This window comes from Microchirus variegatus (assembly GCF_963457635.1).
Source record: "Microchirus variegatus genome assembly, chromosome: 1".
NCBI classification, from domain to species: Eukaryota; Metazoa; Chordata; class Actinopteri; order Pleuronectiformes; family Soleidae; genus Microchirus; species Microchirus variegatus.
Genome location: NC_139802.1, coordinates 38498121 through 38513993, shown reverse-complemented (window position 1 = coordinate 38513993; position 15873 = coordinate 38498121). Strand labels below are relative to the sequence as shown.

The 15873-nt window shown below is 39.4% G+C and overlaps 1 protein-coding gene across 2 annotated transcripts; it reads left to right on the top strand.

The window, feature by feature from the left end:
* Nucleotides 1-2494: 2494 nt before the first annotated feature.
* On the top strand, nucleotides 2495-15598 carry srek1 (splicing regulatory glutamine/lysine-rich protein 1). 2 transcript variants are annotated; one of them, XM_083892928.1, is made up of 11 exons: nucleotides 2495-2711; nucleotides 2863-2996; nucleotides 5057-5172; nucleotides 5275-5427; nucleotides 6304-6482; nucleotides 6583-6713; nucleotides 6800-6887; nucleotides 6999-7103; nucleotides 7479-7550; nucleotides 8240-8354; nucleotides 12162-15598. In XM_083892928.1, the coding sequence occupies exons 1-11, from the start codon at nucleotides 2584-2586 to the stop codon at nucleotides 12351-12353; spliced, it is 1413 nt and encodes a 470-aa protein (XP_083749054.1). In that variant the 5' UTR covers nucleotides 2495-2583; the 3' UTR covers nucleotides 12354-15598. The 2 variants fall into 2 exon arrangements, with proteins under 2 accessions (XP_083749054.1, XP_083749055.1); XM_083892929.1 differs by lacking the exons at nucleotides 2495-2711; nucleotides 2863-2996 and adding an exon at nucleotides 3003-4682.
* The last annotated feature ends 275 nt before the right edge of the window (nucleotides 15599-15873 follow it).

The window sequence follows — 15873 nt, the reverse complement described above, 5'->3', positions numbered from 1 at the left end:
GACTGTCGAAGGGACACTCGTGTTTTTTAAAGGCAGTGTAGTCACATTTTAAATGTACCTGTGAGTTGCATGAAATCAGCCTGTCACTGGTTAAAAAAAAAGAAAAAGTCACTCAGTGAGACGTGTTTCCAAAACAAAATGGAAATGATAAAAACATTCATTCACCAAGCGATGACTCCCGTCAATCCCAGCAGTACATTTATGACCACTGAATTGTTTGTACAGTATATGATAGAAATTAAATTTTTATCCATGACCATGTTAAGTCGTCGTGTTTTGAAAGTAGAAGCTGCGCCCTCAGTTTTTAAATTTGAAATTGGTCACTTTTATTCACTGGCAAATAATACACGTTATTTTACACAGATGAACTGTTGTTTATATTATTTGTTTTACTTTTGTTGGTGATTTCCATTGAATTATTATAAGTAGAGGGGAAAAAAAAGAACTTTGGGGTAATGGTCACTTTATATTCATCGCAAAAAAAAAGTCTGACATTGTAGACAATCTTGGGAGATAAATCATGTCACATTTTCTTCATCCACGTTGGTCTGTTTCTTACGCTCCTGTGTTGTCCTTATTTATTTAGCAGTCTTCTGTTGAACTGTGTAGACCTTTACTAATCAAATTGTAAATACTCTTCAAAAAAAAAAGAAAAATTGACTATTACTGGCATTAGTGACTTGCGATTGTAAAACCAGCAATAAATTGCGATGCAGAGGCACCCGTTTTAATGTATAGCTAGTATTTCTAAGGTTTCTCTGGAAGCCGCCACAGTGAGAGGATTGATATGCATTTATCCAACATTCCAGATTTTGTACATAATGACCTGTTTCTGAAGTAACCTGTGGAAAATAAACTAATGCTCTTTAACAAGGATCTTTTTTTAAATTATTTACTTCATCCTCAAGGATTACTGGGAAAAAATGGTAAAGGTTAAATATTTGAATTGTATTTTTTTATTATTGTTTATCCTACATTCTTTTACGTGTAAATGTCCACTTACATATGTGTATGTATATATATATATATGTGTATGTATGTATATATGCATATGCGTGTATGTATATATGCATATGCGTATATATATATGCATATGCGTATATATATATATGCATATGCGTATATATATATATGCATATGCGTATATATATATATGCATATGCGTATGTGTATATGCATATATATGCATATGTATATATATATGTATATGCGTGTGTATGTATATGCGTGTGTATGTGTATGCGTATGTATGTGTATGTATGTGTGTACGTATGTGTATATATGTGTATGCATGTGTATGCATATGTATGTATATATATGTGTATGCATGTGTATGTATATATATGTGTATGCATATGTATGTATATATGTATATGTTTGTATGTATATATATGTATATATATATATGTATGTATAATATACATACATGTGTTATGTATAGGTATGGCCGTGTGTATATGCATGTGTGTGTGTGTATGTATATACATATGCATACACATATATACGTATATACGTATACACGTATATCAGTTTTCTCATCTTCTGCCTTTATATTAGAACTGGACATTTAATTTTTAAACCTGTGCTGTTCTGCTGTCAAAAGGATTTGTCAGCAGAAGCGTGATTTTTGTGTGTTTACTTCTGCTCTTTGTGGAATGAATGCCACAGTTATTTTTAGCCGTTTGTGTAACATGAAAACATTAGATTGACTGACTCACTTCACTCTACTCGTGAATTCTGATTCATGCCACATAAAACAATCTGCTCAGAAAGGTCAAGTCTAAAACTGTCAGCAGACACGGTCAATACTCAGCACGGCTGTTTCTGCTTTTCATCTGCGTTGTCTCTCCCTGAGTGACATAACCCTCGGCCATTTGTCAGCACTGCAGAGCCTGGGAAGTGTCACACGGGGGTTTAAACGACCAGCAAAGTCCAAGATCCTGTACTCCGTTTTACTGCGTGTCACCACAGGGTGGCACTGCTGCAAGGGTGTGATCAGATGTTCACCTCTGAGTGATGTCCAGAGAGAACAAAGTAAGATGAAACATCCTGATGCTTCACCTGCATCTTTCTCATAATTCCCTTTAAGTGGTTGTCTTTGTAAGTCACAAGATTATAGTCATTATATTTTAAAGTAATGTAATTATTAAATAAAATAAAAATAATTAGTAATTTTCTGTAAAAAAAAAAAAAAAAAAAATTCCACAATAAAATGTATTATTTAAATTGATTGAATTTAAATAGCTAAATGGTAAGTTTCTCTTGCATTTTGTTAATATAATTCACTTTTTTTTATTAAAATAAATGTTTTTTTTTGTGCACCAAATGAATACAGTTTAATTAAAGTAAAAATGTGTGTAAAACATTCAGTCTTGCAGCTTGAGTTTGAACAGTTCCACACTCCGGTCAGTAGGTGGCACTGTAATCTGAATTGACAACAGAATTCGAGCGGAAACCACTCCATCAGCCTGCCTTGGGTGCACTCCGTAAAAAAAAAAAGAAGCACCTTGCGGGGTGTCTTGATATAAATATTGTGAGAGTACCACTGTTTATGTTTATCAACGAATTGGTTATTTGTGTACAATGAGCGGGATCCCAGGCACCGCTGTCGTCCAGGTCACCAACTTGTCCTCGGCCGTGAGCAGCGAGCAGATGCGAACTCTGTTCGGTTTCCTGGGAGACATCGAGGAGCTGCGGCTCTACCCGCCAGAGTAAGAGCGACCTTCCCCGGCCTGGCTAGATAGGCAACGCCGTGGATCTGCGGCCTTTCTGCGGTTCACGTCGACAATTAAATTATACATGCGCGCCTTTTTTGATATGGAACCAACTAACCTTTTATATCAACATTTCTGTCTTCCACAGCAATGCCCCGCTGTCTTTCTCGTCCAAAGTGTGCTATGTAAAGTACCGAGAGCCCTCCAGTGTTGGTGTGGCGCAGCATCTCACCAACACTGTGTTTGTTGACAGAGCTTTGATAGTAGTTCCCTGTGCGGAAGGTGAGTGCTAACCGATACAAATTGAGTTTCCTCTGAGTGTCTCAGTGGACTCACCATTGCCTCCTCTCCTTAAATTCAGCCCATTGGTGCTTTCGTTGACTGCTGTATTCTTTCCTTATTTTTTATTTTATTTTTTTCAGAGTTGTTTTAAATGGCTGGTTTTGGTTGTGTAGCCATTTCATTTGACACGGGTGGCTGGTTTTCATTAGCAGGCTAGTTAATTTTTCATAGCACCCAGCCAAGGTTTGTGTTTTGGTGTCACAAGGTGGTTTTTACAGAAAACCCTAATGTATGTTGTATGTTTTTTTTGAAGCTGCAAGATTATTTTTGGTTAAGCTCACTGTAAAAAGTCTGGATTTTCTGGCATTTTCTAAGTAGCTTATCTCATATCAGAAATTGCCATGAAATGTACTGCACAGCTAATCTATTCCCCCTGTCCATCGGTTTCATATTTGGTGTTGCTTTTTCTTTAAACGTCTCTCCTCCCCTTGGTGCCACATTTTTTTCTTTTTGTGTCAAAAAAGAAAAGAAAAAGAATGATAACACCTCTAACTTGATGCTTTTTGTCCACGTGACTTGGTGCTGGATGGCTACTGAGTTTATTAATTTGGTTTTGTATGTTTTTTCTGTGTGATTATGTGTGCATATCAGATGACTAGCCTGGCCCAGCTGTTACACTACACTAGCCTGAGTCAGGCATTGTTTTCCAAGCCACTATCCCCGATCGGGCCAACGAAGCCTTCAAGGGGGAATGTGACCAGGAGAATAGCCCGCTGAACCTTCCAAGATGGACACCTTGTCTCTTTTATTTATTTTTATTTTCTTTTGGTTTGTTTCCTTTCATACTTTCCCATGTTGTCCACTCCTTACTGTCTCTATATTAGAAACTACAGTATTGCTTATCTCTAGCGTTGTGTTTATATTTGTTATTTTGGTTTGTTGTTTTGATTATTGTCCAACCCCCACCCCCCTCTCTCTTTTCTGCTACAGCCGGCTGCAGCATTTGTGTGATTGAATTCTGTCCAGGTTGCTACGGCATACCGGTGGGACGTGTGTCACACATTGGATGCTAGGAGGATGACTAACTCTTTACTCTCTTGTCTCCTACTCCCGTTGACGTAGTGAAGGGCTAGAACTTAAGAAGTGAGACCCAGTAATAGACTTTGCTTTATTTGACAATATATTCTTGTACATTTGATGTGGAGCAATTTAGCTTCCCCATAAAATGATTCCATTACACCTCAGATGTTTAAATTTTTTATGAATAATAACGTAATTTCTGAACAAGGAAATTCACTCATGCATTAATGTTTTGCGTCGATACTTTTTTGAAGCTATTCTTAGCTCTTCAGTTGTTAGGAAACTTGTCAAATTCATGCTCATTCAGCTACATTGACCTGACTTTGTAGTTATTGTTCCTCTTACTAGCCTTTTCCTTAACAGGTTATAATTCAGTAAGGAAAGAGTAAAGCATCCTTAATTGATTGATAGTCTTGGTGAACATTTCCTACAGTTCTTAAAATTGTTGTTCTTCTCTGTATCTGATGTCCTGTGTGCTATTAGTGATGCAGCCATTGGGGTTGTCTTGTGTTGCACACCTTTCCAACACTGCGAAACGATCGCCCCCACGGAAAAGCGCCCATGCTTGATATCGTATGGTTCATGACCAATATGTTTCCAGTACAGGTGACCCTTGCATCAAAGTGTTGACTCATTCTCTGCATTGTGGTTTTATTTTTATTTTTTTTTCCTTTTTTTGATCAATGAAAAGAGACCAAGGACAAAAAAAAAAACTTTTGTTTGTGGAAAAGATTACATTAGATATTTGCACTTGAAAATATACTTAACACTGACTGGGAAGAATAATTTAATGAAAGCAAAGTAAGGATGCTCGGTCTCCACTATTCCATGAGTAGACAGTAGCACACGTGTAGGCTGTATGGGGAAGTGTATGCTCTCTTTCTCTCTTTAGAATACAGTGGGCTAATTTTGCAGACATAGAGGAGACAGGGAAGAGTCTCTCGCTATTTCCTTCACTAATGTCAGCGTCTGTCCTGCAGGGAAAATCCCAGAAGAGGCCAAGGCTTTGTCACTTTTGGCACCTGCTGCTCCAGCACCCAGTGTGATTCCTGGTGGGGGACTGCTACCAATTCCTACTCCAGCACCAGTTCAGAATGTGAGTCAGCATCTTTGCAGCTATCTCGTTATTTTTAATCACTTGTTTTGACATGTAAGTAAATTCTCTGTGTTGTTTTTTTTTTTTTTCTTCCACCTTCAGCTCAACCTTCCAGTAGTGAATCGGATAACTGCCAGTGTTGACACCACAGCATCAGCATCAGCATCCTCCCAGCCCCCCCTCATGGGGAACGTGGATCCCTCAAAAATTGATGAAATCAGGCGGACTGTCTACGTGGGCAACTTAAACTCACAGGTAATGCACATGTGAAATCTGCGTCAGCCGACAGAATAAGCGCTGCAACTAACGTTTATTTTCATCGTTTGATCCATAAAATGTCAGAAAATGTTGAAAAATATTAATCGGGGTTTGTCAAACCTGGAAGTTATGATGCTCTCAATTGTCTTTTTTTGTCCACAAACCAAAATGATTCCGATTGAATGATTTCTTAGTTATCTGGAGCAAAGAAACCAGACAACATTCACATTTAAGAAGTTGAAAAATCACAGAAATTGTTTCTTAATTCTTTAGAAAACACTCAAACGGAATAACCGATTATCAAAATAGTTGCCGATTCGTTCAGTAGTAACGTTTCCGCCCTAGACAGAATGCTTCAGCTATTTGGTGGGATGCTGCAGGCTTTGTTTTAAGATGAGAAACTTCAAATCGGTGATACCTCTTTGAATACAGAAGCTTAAATGGAAAATCTGGATTTTTTTAACCTGGGCTCTATTTTTTCTGTTCTTAAATATATATACGCATCTGCACATTTATACGTTTGTATCTGTATATCTATATATGTTTGTGCCAGGTAACCATGGTAACTATATGATCATTAGTTTGTGAATGTAGACGGATGCAGAGATGGTTTTCAGGGCAGTTCCCATTCTAGGGTATTTCAGCACCCTTAGATTGGTTGTTATATAGAGAGAGAGGGAATACAGTACTTGATGATACTTGGTGATGTATAACAGGTCATTAATCTCATAATATGCATCTAAGCACCAGAAAAACTAAAACTGGAGCCAGTCATAAACCCCAGTCTGGTTCCATTAGGATATCAAACCTTTTTATTTTCCGTACTTTCTTCTCTGTTGTGTTATTAAAGTCCGATCCTCTTTCTTCCCTCAGACAACAACTGCAGATCAGCTGCTGGTCTTCTTCAAACAGGTTGGGGATGTAAAGTTCGTGCGAATGGCAGGAGACGAGACGCAGCCGACGCGCTTCGCCTTCGTGGAGTTTGTCGAGCAGGAGTCTGTTTCCAGAGCTCTGACCTTCAATGGAGTCATGTTTGGGGACCGACCGCTCAAGTATGGATGTTAATAATTGAATTCTAAGTAGACCATGCAAGTTTGAAAACAATGCTCTTTTGTGGTTTTTGATAGTTGATAGAGTTTTACTGTGTTTCAGGGTTAACCATTCCAATAATGCCATAGTGAAACCCCCAGAGATGACACCACAGGCGGCTGCTAAGGAGCTAGAAAGTGTGATGAAGCGGGTGAGGGAGGCCCAGTGTACCATTGCTGCTGCCATAGAACCAGGTGTTTATTTTAATTTGTGGTGTATAATGAAACGATTCAGTTACGTTAGCATTTTGGTGCTGAGTTTGCTGCTGCTCCTCCTACAGAAGACGAGCCGCAACCCCCCAGTCAAGCGAGAAGCTCAAAGCGGTCACACTCACAAACGCGCAGGAAAAGGTCCCGCTCCAAACACAGGTGCTCATTCATCATCCGGGGTTGTTTTTTTTTTTTTTTTTTGCTTGTCACTGTATCATTCATGCTGTGATAATGTGATCATGACAACATTTTATTCTCCTGTTGGGGCAGATCATCACAAAAGTCGGGGCAAGGGAGTGACTCTCACAGCTCCCGAAGCAGCCACAGGAAGCGCTCTCGCTCCAGAGACAAGAGACGGAGTCGGAGCCGCTCCAGGTACAATGCGTAACAGTGTACTGTAGATCGGGGGTAGTCTGTTGAAATATCAAGAGGTCCAGATAGAGAAAAGCTCATATGTATTCAGGGAACTGAAGCAATAGAGTGCTTTTTACTTTAAAATAGAAACAGGAAGTATTGGATTTGTATATGCTATAGATTGCAATGTTGAAACTATGGTGGAAGATAATTAAGATAACCGGGGCGGGCCACTCAGTGTGGCTGCTGTTATCATGTGTCCTGACCTGAAATATGGATGAGACTTTCAGTGATGCAGATGCAAAATGTGGCAGTTTAAATTAGTGATTTATGGAAATAGGTCCGTGTCCTGATAGGACAATGTCGATCCCACTAATATTATTGTGTTGTTGTCAGAGGCCACCGGAGGAAGAGCAACGATCGATCCAAGAGCCCTCGCAGAAAAGCCAGGTCACCTTCACCAAAAAGGTAAATCCATCACATCTCAATCTGCTCTACACATAAATGTGTCTTGACGCATCGGATGTTTAGTGTATTTAGTTGTCCACAAGTATTAATCAGATTTGTGTCAAGTCAAGACATTGACAAGATTAGAAATAATGATATTTATTCCAAATAATAATTTTGCCCTTTCATCAAAGAACCAGCAAAACTGTTTTCAGCTGTCCTAACATAATCGCACAAGGGTTTTCTGATCATCCAATAGCCTTCTAACATGATTAGCAATCACAATGTACCATTAGAACACTGGAAATGGGCCTCTATACACCTATGTCTCTCTAACTCTCTACCCGTTGCTCTTACCTTTTTTTTTTTTTACTTTGTTGTTGTACGGCGACCTTGAGTGTCTTGAAAGGCGCCTTAAATATAATGCATTATTATTATTATTATTATTATGTACATATTCCATTAAAAACCAGACGTTTGCTGCTAGAATAGTCGTTTACCACATTAACAATGTATAGAGTGTATTTCTGATTCATTTAATGCTGTAGTCTTTGAAAACTCTTTTATTTTCCTGAGTGACCCCCACATTTTTCAACTGTAGTTTTTTAATTTGCTTCTTCCTGTTATGTGTTTTATGGCAGAGAGGTAGTATATCTGGTGTCTGCAAGGTTGTGATTGTGTTGGGACTTTGTGTCCTCTGGTTCTTTCAGAGGAAAGAAAGACAAGAGGAGGGATCGCAGCAGGGACAGAAGGGAGCGCTCCACGTCCAGGAAGAGAAACCGCAAAGACGAGGACAGGATAAAGAGCAAGGCCAAGCCAGTGAAGGTAAGAATGTCCCACACTGCAATGCAACATGGTTGAAAATAATGCAGACACGTAGATCATTTAACTGAAGTGCTTTGGTCTGGTGTTTATATTAGGCTTGATGCGCAAATGCATGAGGTACAAGTTTATTAAAGGCATTTTAATAGTGCATTAGAGTTTTTTTCTCTTATTAACTGCTGTGAGTCCAAGAAGTGCTTCTACCCAAAGAGTTTTTCCAAAGTGCACTTGTTTAAAGAAGGGCTGCAGGCATTTAATTGTCACTTTTTGAAGAATGAGCAACTTTCAACACTCTAAGCCAAGTAATGTGTTTTACTGCGCACTTTTGTTGTGAAAACGGATCACGTTGCACAGAGTGTAATTATCCCATTTTCCTGGCCATTGTAACGTGTCGGCACATTCAGTGCCTCACTTAACTGTGATCTGATTAAAGTAAGATTACAACTTGATATAAGAGCTCTACGGGTGTTTTTCCTACACACTTTGAAAAGTGCATTTTGGAGGAAATGTGAACGTTTATTTCTTTCATAACAAATAGCTCTCTGACTGAATAGTTACTTACAAACTACTTCTTGTATTGTCCTCTTAAGCGTAAATTAAAACAAAAAAATGATATTCATGAATTTAAGACCTATTGTGGTCAAACAACAAACATGTTCTAGTAGAGAATTAAACGCACTCGCTGACTGTCGTTCCGTCTCTGATATTCTGTCCAGACAAAGACTTGCTGAGTAACTAAGTTTCTGAGGGTTTCGCCGCTCCAGTGTCAAACCACCACAAAAAAACACAGGCCTACTTCTCACCTTATCTTTAATGCCGATAACGATCAGAACACTTTCACACGACAGATGTTCTCGTAAACTGCTGCAAACTTGCAAAGTGCTTGTTCTTGGAGTTGCACCGCAAAAACAATTGTCCCTGAGAACTCTCTTTCTCATCTTTCTTGTTTTATACATTAAAATAGAGGCAAATAGAGGATGTAGCGCAGCTTGAAAATGGTAAAATCACATTGATCTCCTTCAGCTTTAGACTGACACACCTGTGCCAAATTTGTGGGTCAGACTCGGACAAATTATATGAAATTCAGACCTAAACAAAGACTAAGCTTATAGATTTTAAAAAATGATTTATATTATTACAGACTTGTACTCCTTAAGTACATTGTGCCTGAAGGGTAATTTTTTACTTCAAAATCACCTTGTTTTGTGGTCCATCCTCAATTCTGGCTCCTATCTTGAGGCTGAGGGGTTGTTTTTGTGTCAAAAATTACTTGGTTTCATTGTCTCTTCCTTCCCTCGTGCAGATTCAGCTGAGAATCGAAAAAAAACACACAGTGTCTCGCACATTAGTGCAGATGCTCTGTGGCGTCTCAAATGTAAAACCGCTGCATGTGATGTGAGACTGTGAGACGCTGCTGTCTCATCACCTCTCTTTCAACCTGCCTTCATCACAATTCTTTGAAGTTCTTCAAACCTGTCTTGGTCAGGATTGATTTTCATCTGTGCGATGCACCAACCACAGACACCTGGTTTTTAAAGGGGATTATGAGAGCTCAAATTGAATTATTTGTCGGTCTGTTTTGGGCGTAATAAACCTGACACTAATTAATTACAACCGCTTTTCTCAGAGGTTACGCACTGTGAAAACAGTAAAATTGAAGGACATGCCTTAATGCGTGTATTATCCTGTGGGCCGTGAGTTTGACAGATCTTTTACGACAAGATATATCAGCTAGGGCTCAAGCAAATAAAAAATATTGATTCAGGGTGCTTTCACACCTACAGCATTTGGTGCGCACCAAAAGTGTTTGGTCCCTTGGTTCGGCTTGTTTGCGTAGGTGTGAATGTAATCTCGGTACTTTGGTGCGCACCAAATCAACCGGTGGTGTAGTATCTGCCATACTTTGGTACGGTTCCTCTGGTGTGAAAGCAACCAATCCAAATGGGACTAAACGGTATAGTTTAATGCATTATGGGTATGAGATGGAATATTTGATTACTCTGGATTTCCACCAGGCGCGGAATGTCAGCGGCGTGGATCGTCAGGGTTTTGCGCGGTCCTCGGCCTAGCGTCCATCCCCACCGGGTGCGTTACGGCAGCGCCAGCGATCATGGTTCGCGGCGGTGACGCGCCCGGTGGAAATCCGGGGTTGGTCTGGTTCCGGTGCCGATGGTCTTCTAGGGTCTATTTTGGTTCATTTAGAACTATGCATATGTGAAAGCAAACCGTACCCACGTCCGTTTGCTGCATTGTAACATTTTTCTGACTGGTGCAGACCAAAGCAATCAAACTATAGGTGTGAAAGTGCCCTTAAATAATTTGAGTGTATGTGTTGCAGAGTTTCTTGTATCTGATTCTGTCACTTATCTGTCTTCATCTCACTTCATCAGGGCTGAAGTGGAGGCAAACGGAATCAAAGGCTAACATTTATATTTTGAATATGTTCCTCTTGCATCTGTTGCTAAAGAATTACCACAGTAGCTAATCTTCCCTTCCTCGCAATAACCATAGAATTTGTTTGGTTTTCACTAGGGCTGAACGATTATGGAAAATAATCTAATTGCGATTTTTCGTGCCAATATTGCGATTGCGATGCGATAATTTTTTAAGGTCTTAATCTTCTGTATTATTAAACAAAGACAAGCAATAGATCATAAGTATGGCCAATACTATATTACATTAAAAATAAACTGTTCTTTCCTGGAAGACAGACCTCTGTTATGATGACATTAGGTGATGCATGAATAGATGATTTTTATTTAACTACTTCAATCACAATAGCATATTTGGAACTTACAAACATCTGAACATAAAGTGCTGACAAGGAACCCTGGTGTTAAAATGATAGTCAGTCACAAGTCAAACAAAGTGCAGATTGCATATATATATGTATATATATATATATATACACACATATTTATAAAAATATGTGGCTTTACCACACTCGACATCTGTGAACTGCTAGACAGTTATTAAATATAGTAATAATAATAATAATAAATAAATAAAATATACACACAACCCGTTTTGACGTGCGTTCATATGGCGTAACTAGGGATGGGAATTTCAGACATTTTGAGAGTCGATTGTCGAGGTCCAAGTGTCGATTTTTTTAATTTTTTTTAACAGCAGCAGCAACCACAGCAATGCGGGGGTGGAAACTAACTATTCTACAGTGTACTGTGTCGTTTTAGGCTCAAAAACTGTCCATTATTGAACATCAAAGCAGCGATAATAAAAATGAGGGTAAAAAAAAAGCGGAGCAGAGAGAAACTCTCCGCTGGCACAGGTGTGTCTCACAGGTGTGTCTCCAGACGGCTCTTGACTGGATGAGATGCCGTCTTCAATCGTGTAGACGGGTTATTGTTGTGTCCACCCCGTTCTTAACATTAGCGCAAGCTCGTTCGCACTACACACGCGCACACACACACGCTTGGACACGCGCAGTCACTGAACAGCTGTTCGGACAGCGGCCGAAGCTCCATAGTCACCTTACCGACCCGCCCTCACCTATTCCATTCACAAAAACGGGCCGTGACTCGTCCTCCGCAACGCGCGCATGTGAGAGCGCAGGGAGCCTGCATGTGACCAGAGTGCAGCGTCTGTGGTTAGACGATCTCGTTCGATTATATCACATGTTTACACACGCATGTCACGCGCATGTGAACAGCGTATAATCGCAGCCTTTGCGGTTAGAAAATTGCACTTGATCATATCGCGATATTATCGCAAATGCAATATATCGTTCAGCCCTAGTTTTCACACTAATATTGACCAGAAAGTGACAGATAAAGTGATTGTCTATTTCAGGCGGGAAATGAACACAGCAGAAAAGAAAAGGAGGACTATGAAAGTGAAAGGGACGACTCGCCGCCACACAGCGAGGACATGGCGCCATCGTCCCCCTCTGTCCACCACAACGGCAGCTACAAGACTCACGAGGAGAAGGAGGAATCCGGGTGCAGCCTTTACCAAATGACTGTTACAACCTTATTGAAGTGAATCCTGCGCCATCATCCACACCCTCTAAACACCACACTAACACTAGTTTTCTTCCCATTGTCACATTTTTTAATCTTATTTTAAACATCCATTTTTAAAGTACATTCGTGGCAGCTGTGATACAACTCGTGTTCAGGGGAGAGTGAGAATTCAGTAAACCAGACGTCGTCTCACGTTTTTCTGTTGAGCAGACCAGGTGAAGATAACGGAACGTTAATAAAAAAAATACAGAATCCGGCAACATAAGTGACACAGAGAGATGGAAACGGATAAATACAGAGTTTGTTTCTTGGAAACTGAAGCCAATCAATGTGAACTGAAGAGCTCCAGATCTTGGATACTAATCGCTGCCATTATCCCCATCCTGGTCTCTGATTGGCTACGGTGGCTGTGATGTCAACTATGATGTTGTAGTTTAAACCAGCTTTTAAAGGTCCCATATTATATCCTATTTCTCTCAGTTAACCTAGTTCCCTGGTGTCCTAATGAACATGTCTGTGACATGCTTTGGTCAAAATACCATAAGGATGAAGCACCACAGCAGTTCAATCACCCTGCCAAAACAGCCCTGTTCAGAATTCTTGGTTTAGTAGTATCTCTTTAGGTCCACCTTAAAGGTCCACCTTAAAAAAAAAAAAGTAAAACAAAAGTTACATCAGTCACAGAGGCTACTGGGAGCTAACAGAAGTTAGCATTTGGAAAAGTGATCATTTGCAGGCTCTAGCAGGCACATTGCCGTCGTATATAACATGCATCCACTGGACAGATAAATCCTCTGAGGCTGGAAGTTTGTGTAGGACTCTGTGCTGCACTGTGGAACCAAGAATAGAATAATTTGCGGACTTCTGGTTTTCGGATGCCGTTGCCCTCGCCGGCACTCGCATGTTTTACGGACAAAGCGGAGCTCCGCGAGACAACAGTTCCAGTAATTTAGCGCATTGTGACGTCCCAGTGAGCGCGAAAGTCAACATTGCGTGTTTTATCTCCTGTACTTAGACTGAGGAGGACCACAAAAACATGAGTGGGTCATTTTTTTCACACTTTGGCGACTGATGAAGTCCCAAATATAAGGATTTAAATGATTAAAAAGTATATTTTGCATAATATGGGACATTTAAAACTCTTAAGCACCTGTATCTGCCCATCATATTTGACCACAGGATCTACAAGACTTTCAAAAGTAAACAGTTGGAAGAAATTTCAATTTTAACTTCAGATTTATCCCCTAATCTGGATCGTTTTTTGTTTTGTTTTTTTTAAAAGACCAAACCATTTCTCTCCATTCCTTCAGTGACATCGAAACCTTGCTTTTCAATTGTCCAGAAAAGTCCTTTATTGTCAACAATAAAGGACTACATAACCCAACTGTCATACTGCCGGTTGTGTGACATATAATAATACTTAAAACAAAAAATAGTAAATGCCAATATGCTGCAACCATCTGCATTAACAGCAAGGAAATATTTTTATGAAGTTGAGTGTTGGCACAAATGTCCAGTTTGCATGAGGATCAGAGAGAGGAGCTGTAAAGTGATTATTTATTATTATTGTATCGTTGCTCTTGTTGCGTTAAAAAAAAAAAAAAGGCTTGCGCGGGCAGCTATTCTTGACGTACTTTCTTGTCAACGTTCATCGGCAACATGAACCGCGGAATTTTTGTCAGCGTCTTCACCCGCGCTGTGACCTTAAGTCTGATTGATATTCTCAGAGATAACCGTGGCCCAGTCACGCAACATTGCGTGTATAAGTATAGATTGTGATATGTAATCCAGGAAGTTGGAACAAGATTATTTGACCAACAAAATCTTGATGTTTTCTTCAAACGGTACATGTCATTACATCAAACCTCCTTCAGTTTGTCTGTTTGTCGTCTTCTTGTTGTTGTTCTGCTGCTGCTGCAGATGTGGACACGACAGCAACTTTCCATATTCTGTTAACCGTTTACGGCTCGCTTCCTCAAAGAGTTGTAGACGCAAAGAAAAAGTTGAGTGTTGAGACGGTGCAGCTGCTCAGGTGCCCTCTGTGTGGTGTCGCAAGGAATCGGTGAAAAAGTCAAACGATTCACAAACATTTCGCTTTTTACGCCTCTTTCCTCCATCTGCAAAGTCTGTTATTGCATGGAATCGTGTTGATTTTATGCCGTTATGATGAGAATATACTGTTTCTGTGGATCAAAAAAAACACATTTTTCCTCTCGTCAACATTTATATATATATATATATAAATATATTATATATAACAGGATAATTCGGGATAATTAGTTGTTGCAACACGATGACAACATCACATGGTCTTGGTCAAGAAAGCATTAAATAGTTGTATTTATTCAATTCAGGCCTATACTGTAAAATAAAGCAGAACGCCTGTTAGCTCGATGCTAACGCAGCTCACTCAGCACAGATGGGATGGAAAAAGTGCCTCGACATAGATTGTACAGAATATTCTCGTAGAAAAATGGAGACTTATTGACAGATGCAACCTGAATTTATCGTTATGGATGTTGAATTACTTAAGATTATGTACACAAGTATTGTTCCCCTGATTATGTACACAAGTATTGTTTCCCCTGTTTTAGTCTTTAATAATCAGAATTTTCATGGACTCCATTTTGTGTGTTTGTGTTGACAGAGCCAGTATTGAATTATATGTGAGGACATTTATGTGTAAACTGGCCCCCGGATTAAGATTAAGTTTCTATGGATGCTTGTTGTATTTAAAATGGAGACTTTTACGACCGCCGTCGCTTAATTCCTCGTCTTTACTGCTTGTACGAACCTTATCGTTTTTTTTTTTTTTCTCTCTTTATGTCGGCAAAGCTTCGGTTTGAAACAGTGTGATAGAGTTTGGTGCAAAATACAAACACAGCTGTTAGCATTTGAGGACATTTATGAATATTTTTTATATATATATATATATCGATATATCTGTGCATCCACTTCATATCGCAACATGTTCATGCTTTTCTCCTCCAGCACACACAGATTTGATGACACTGTTTTTGAAGAGAGTGAATATATATTTGTTTGTCTTCCGTTTGAATCAAACAATATATACGCCCTCTTTCCAAAAATAATAACAATAATAAAAAAAACAATAAAGAGACTTTTCATTCAAACATTTATTTCACCACACAGTGGAAAAATAATCTGCTACTGATGATTTTTTTGGGTTGTTTTTTTAGTCCTTCAATGTGATGTGGACCTTGGTGTTCCACAAAGCTCTGATCTGGGTACGCTGCATTTCTGGCCGTGATTAAACCGTTTCATGACCAATGGGTTTTATGTTTGTGATTGACTGCAGTTGGTCGTGCATCTCTTCGCTCCAAACATAAGTGTATCAACACCTATCTGTTGTTTTGCTGTAAGAGTTTGTTGTAAATATTACGTTTATTAATATTACGCTTTGATGCAAACAATTTGCTCATCCCTGTCCATTTTGGACAAGACGGAGATTTTAAACCAAACAGGCACTAGGGGGCGCCAGAGTTTCTGATGTTTTGCTCAAAAACACGAAACTTTTA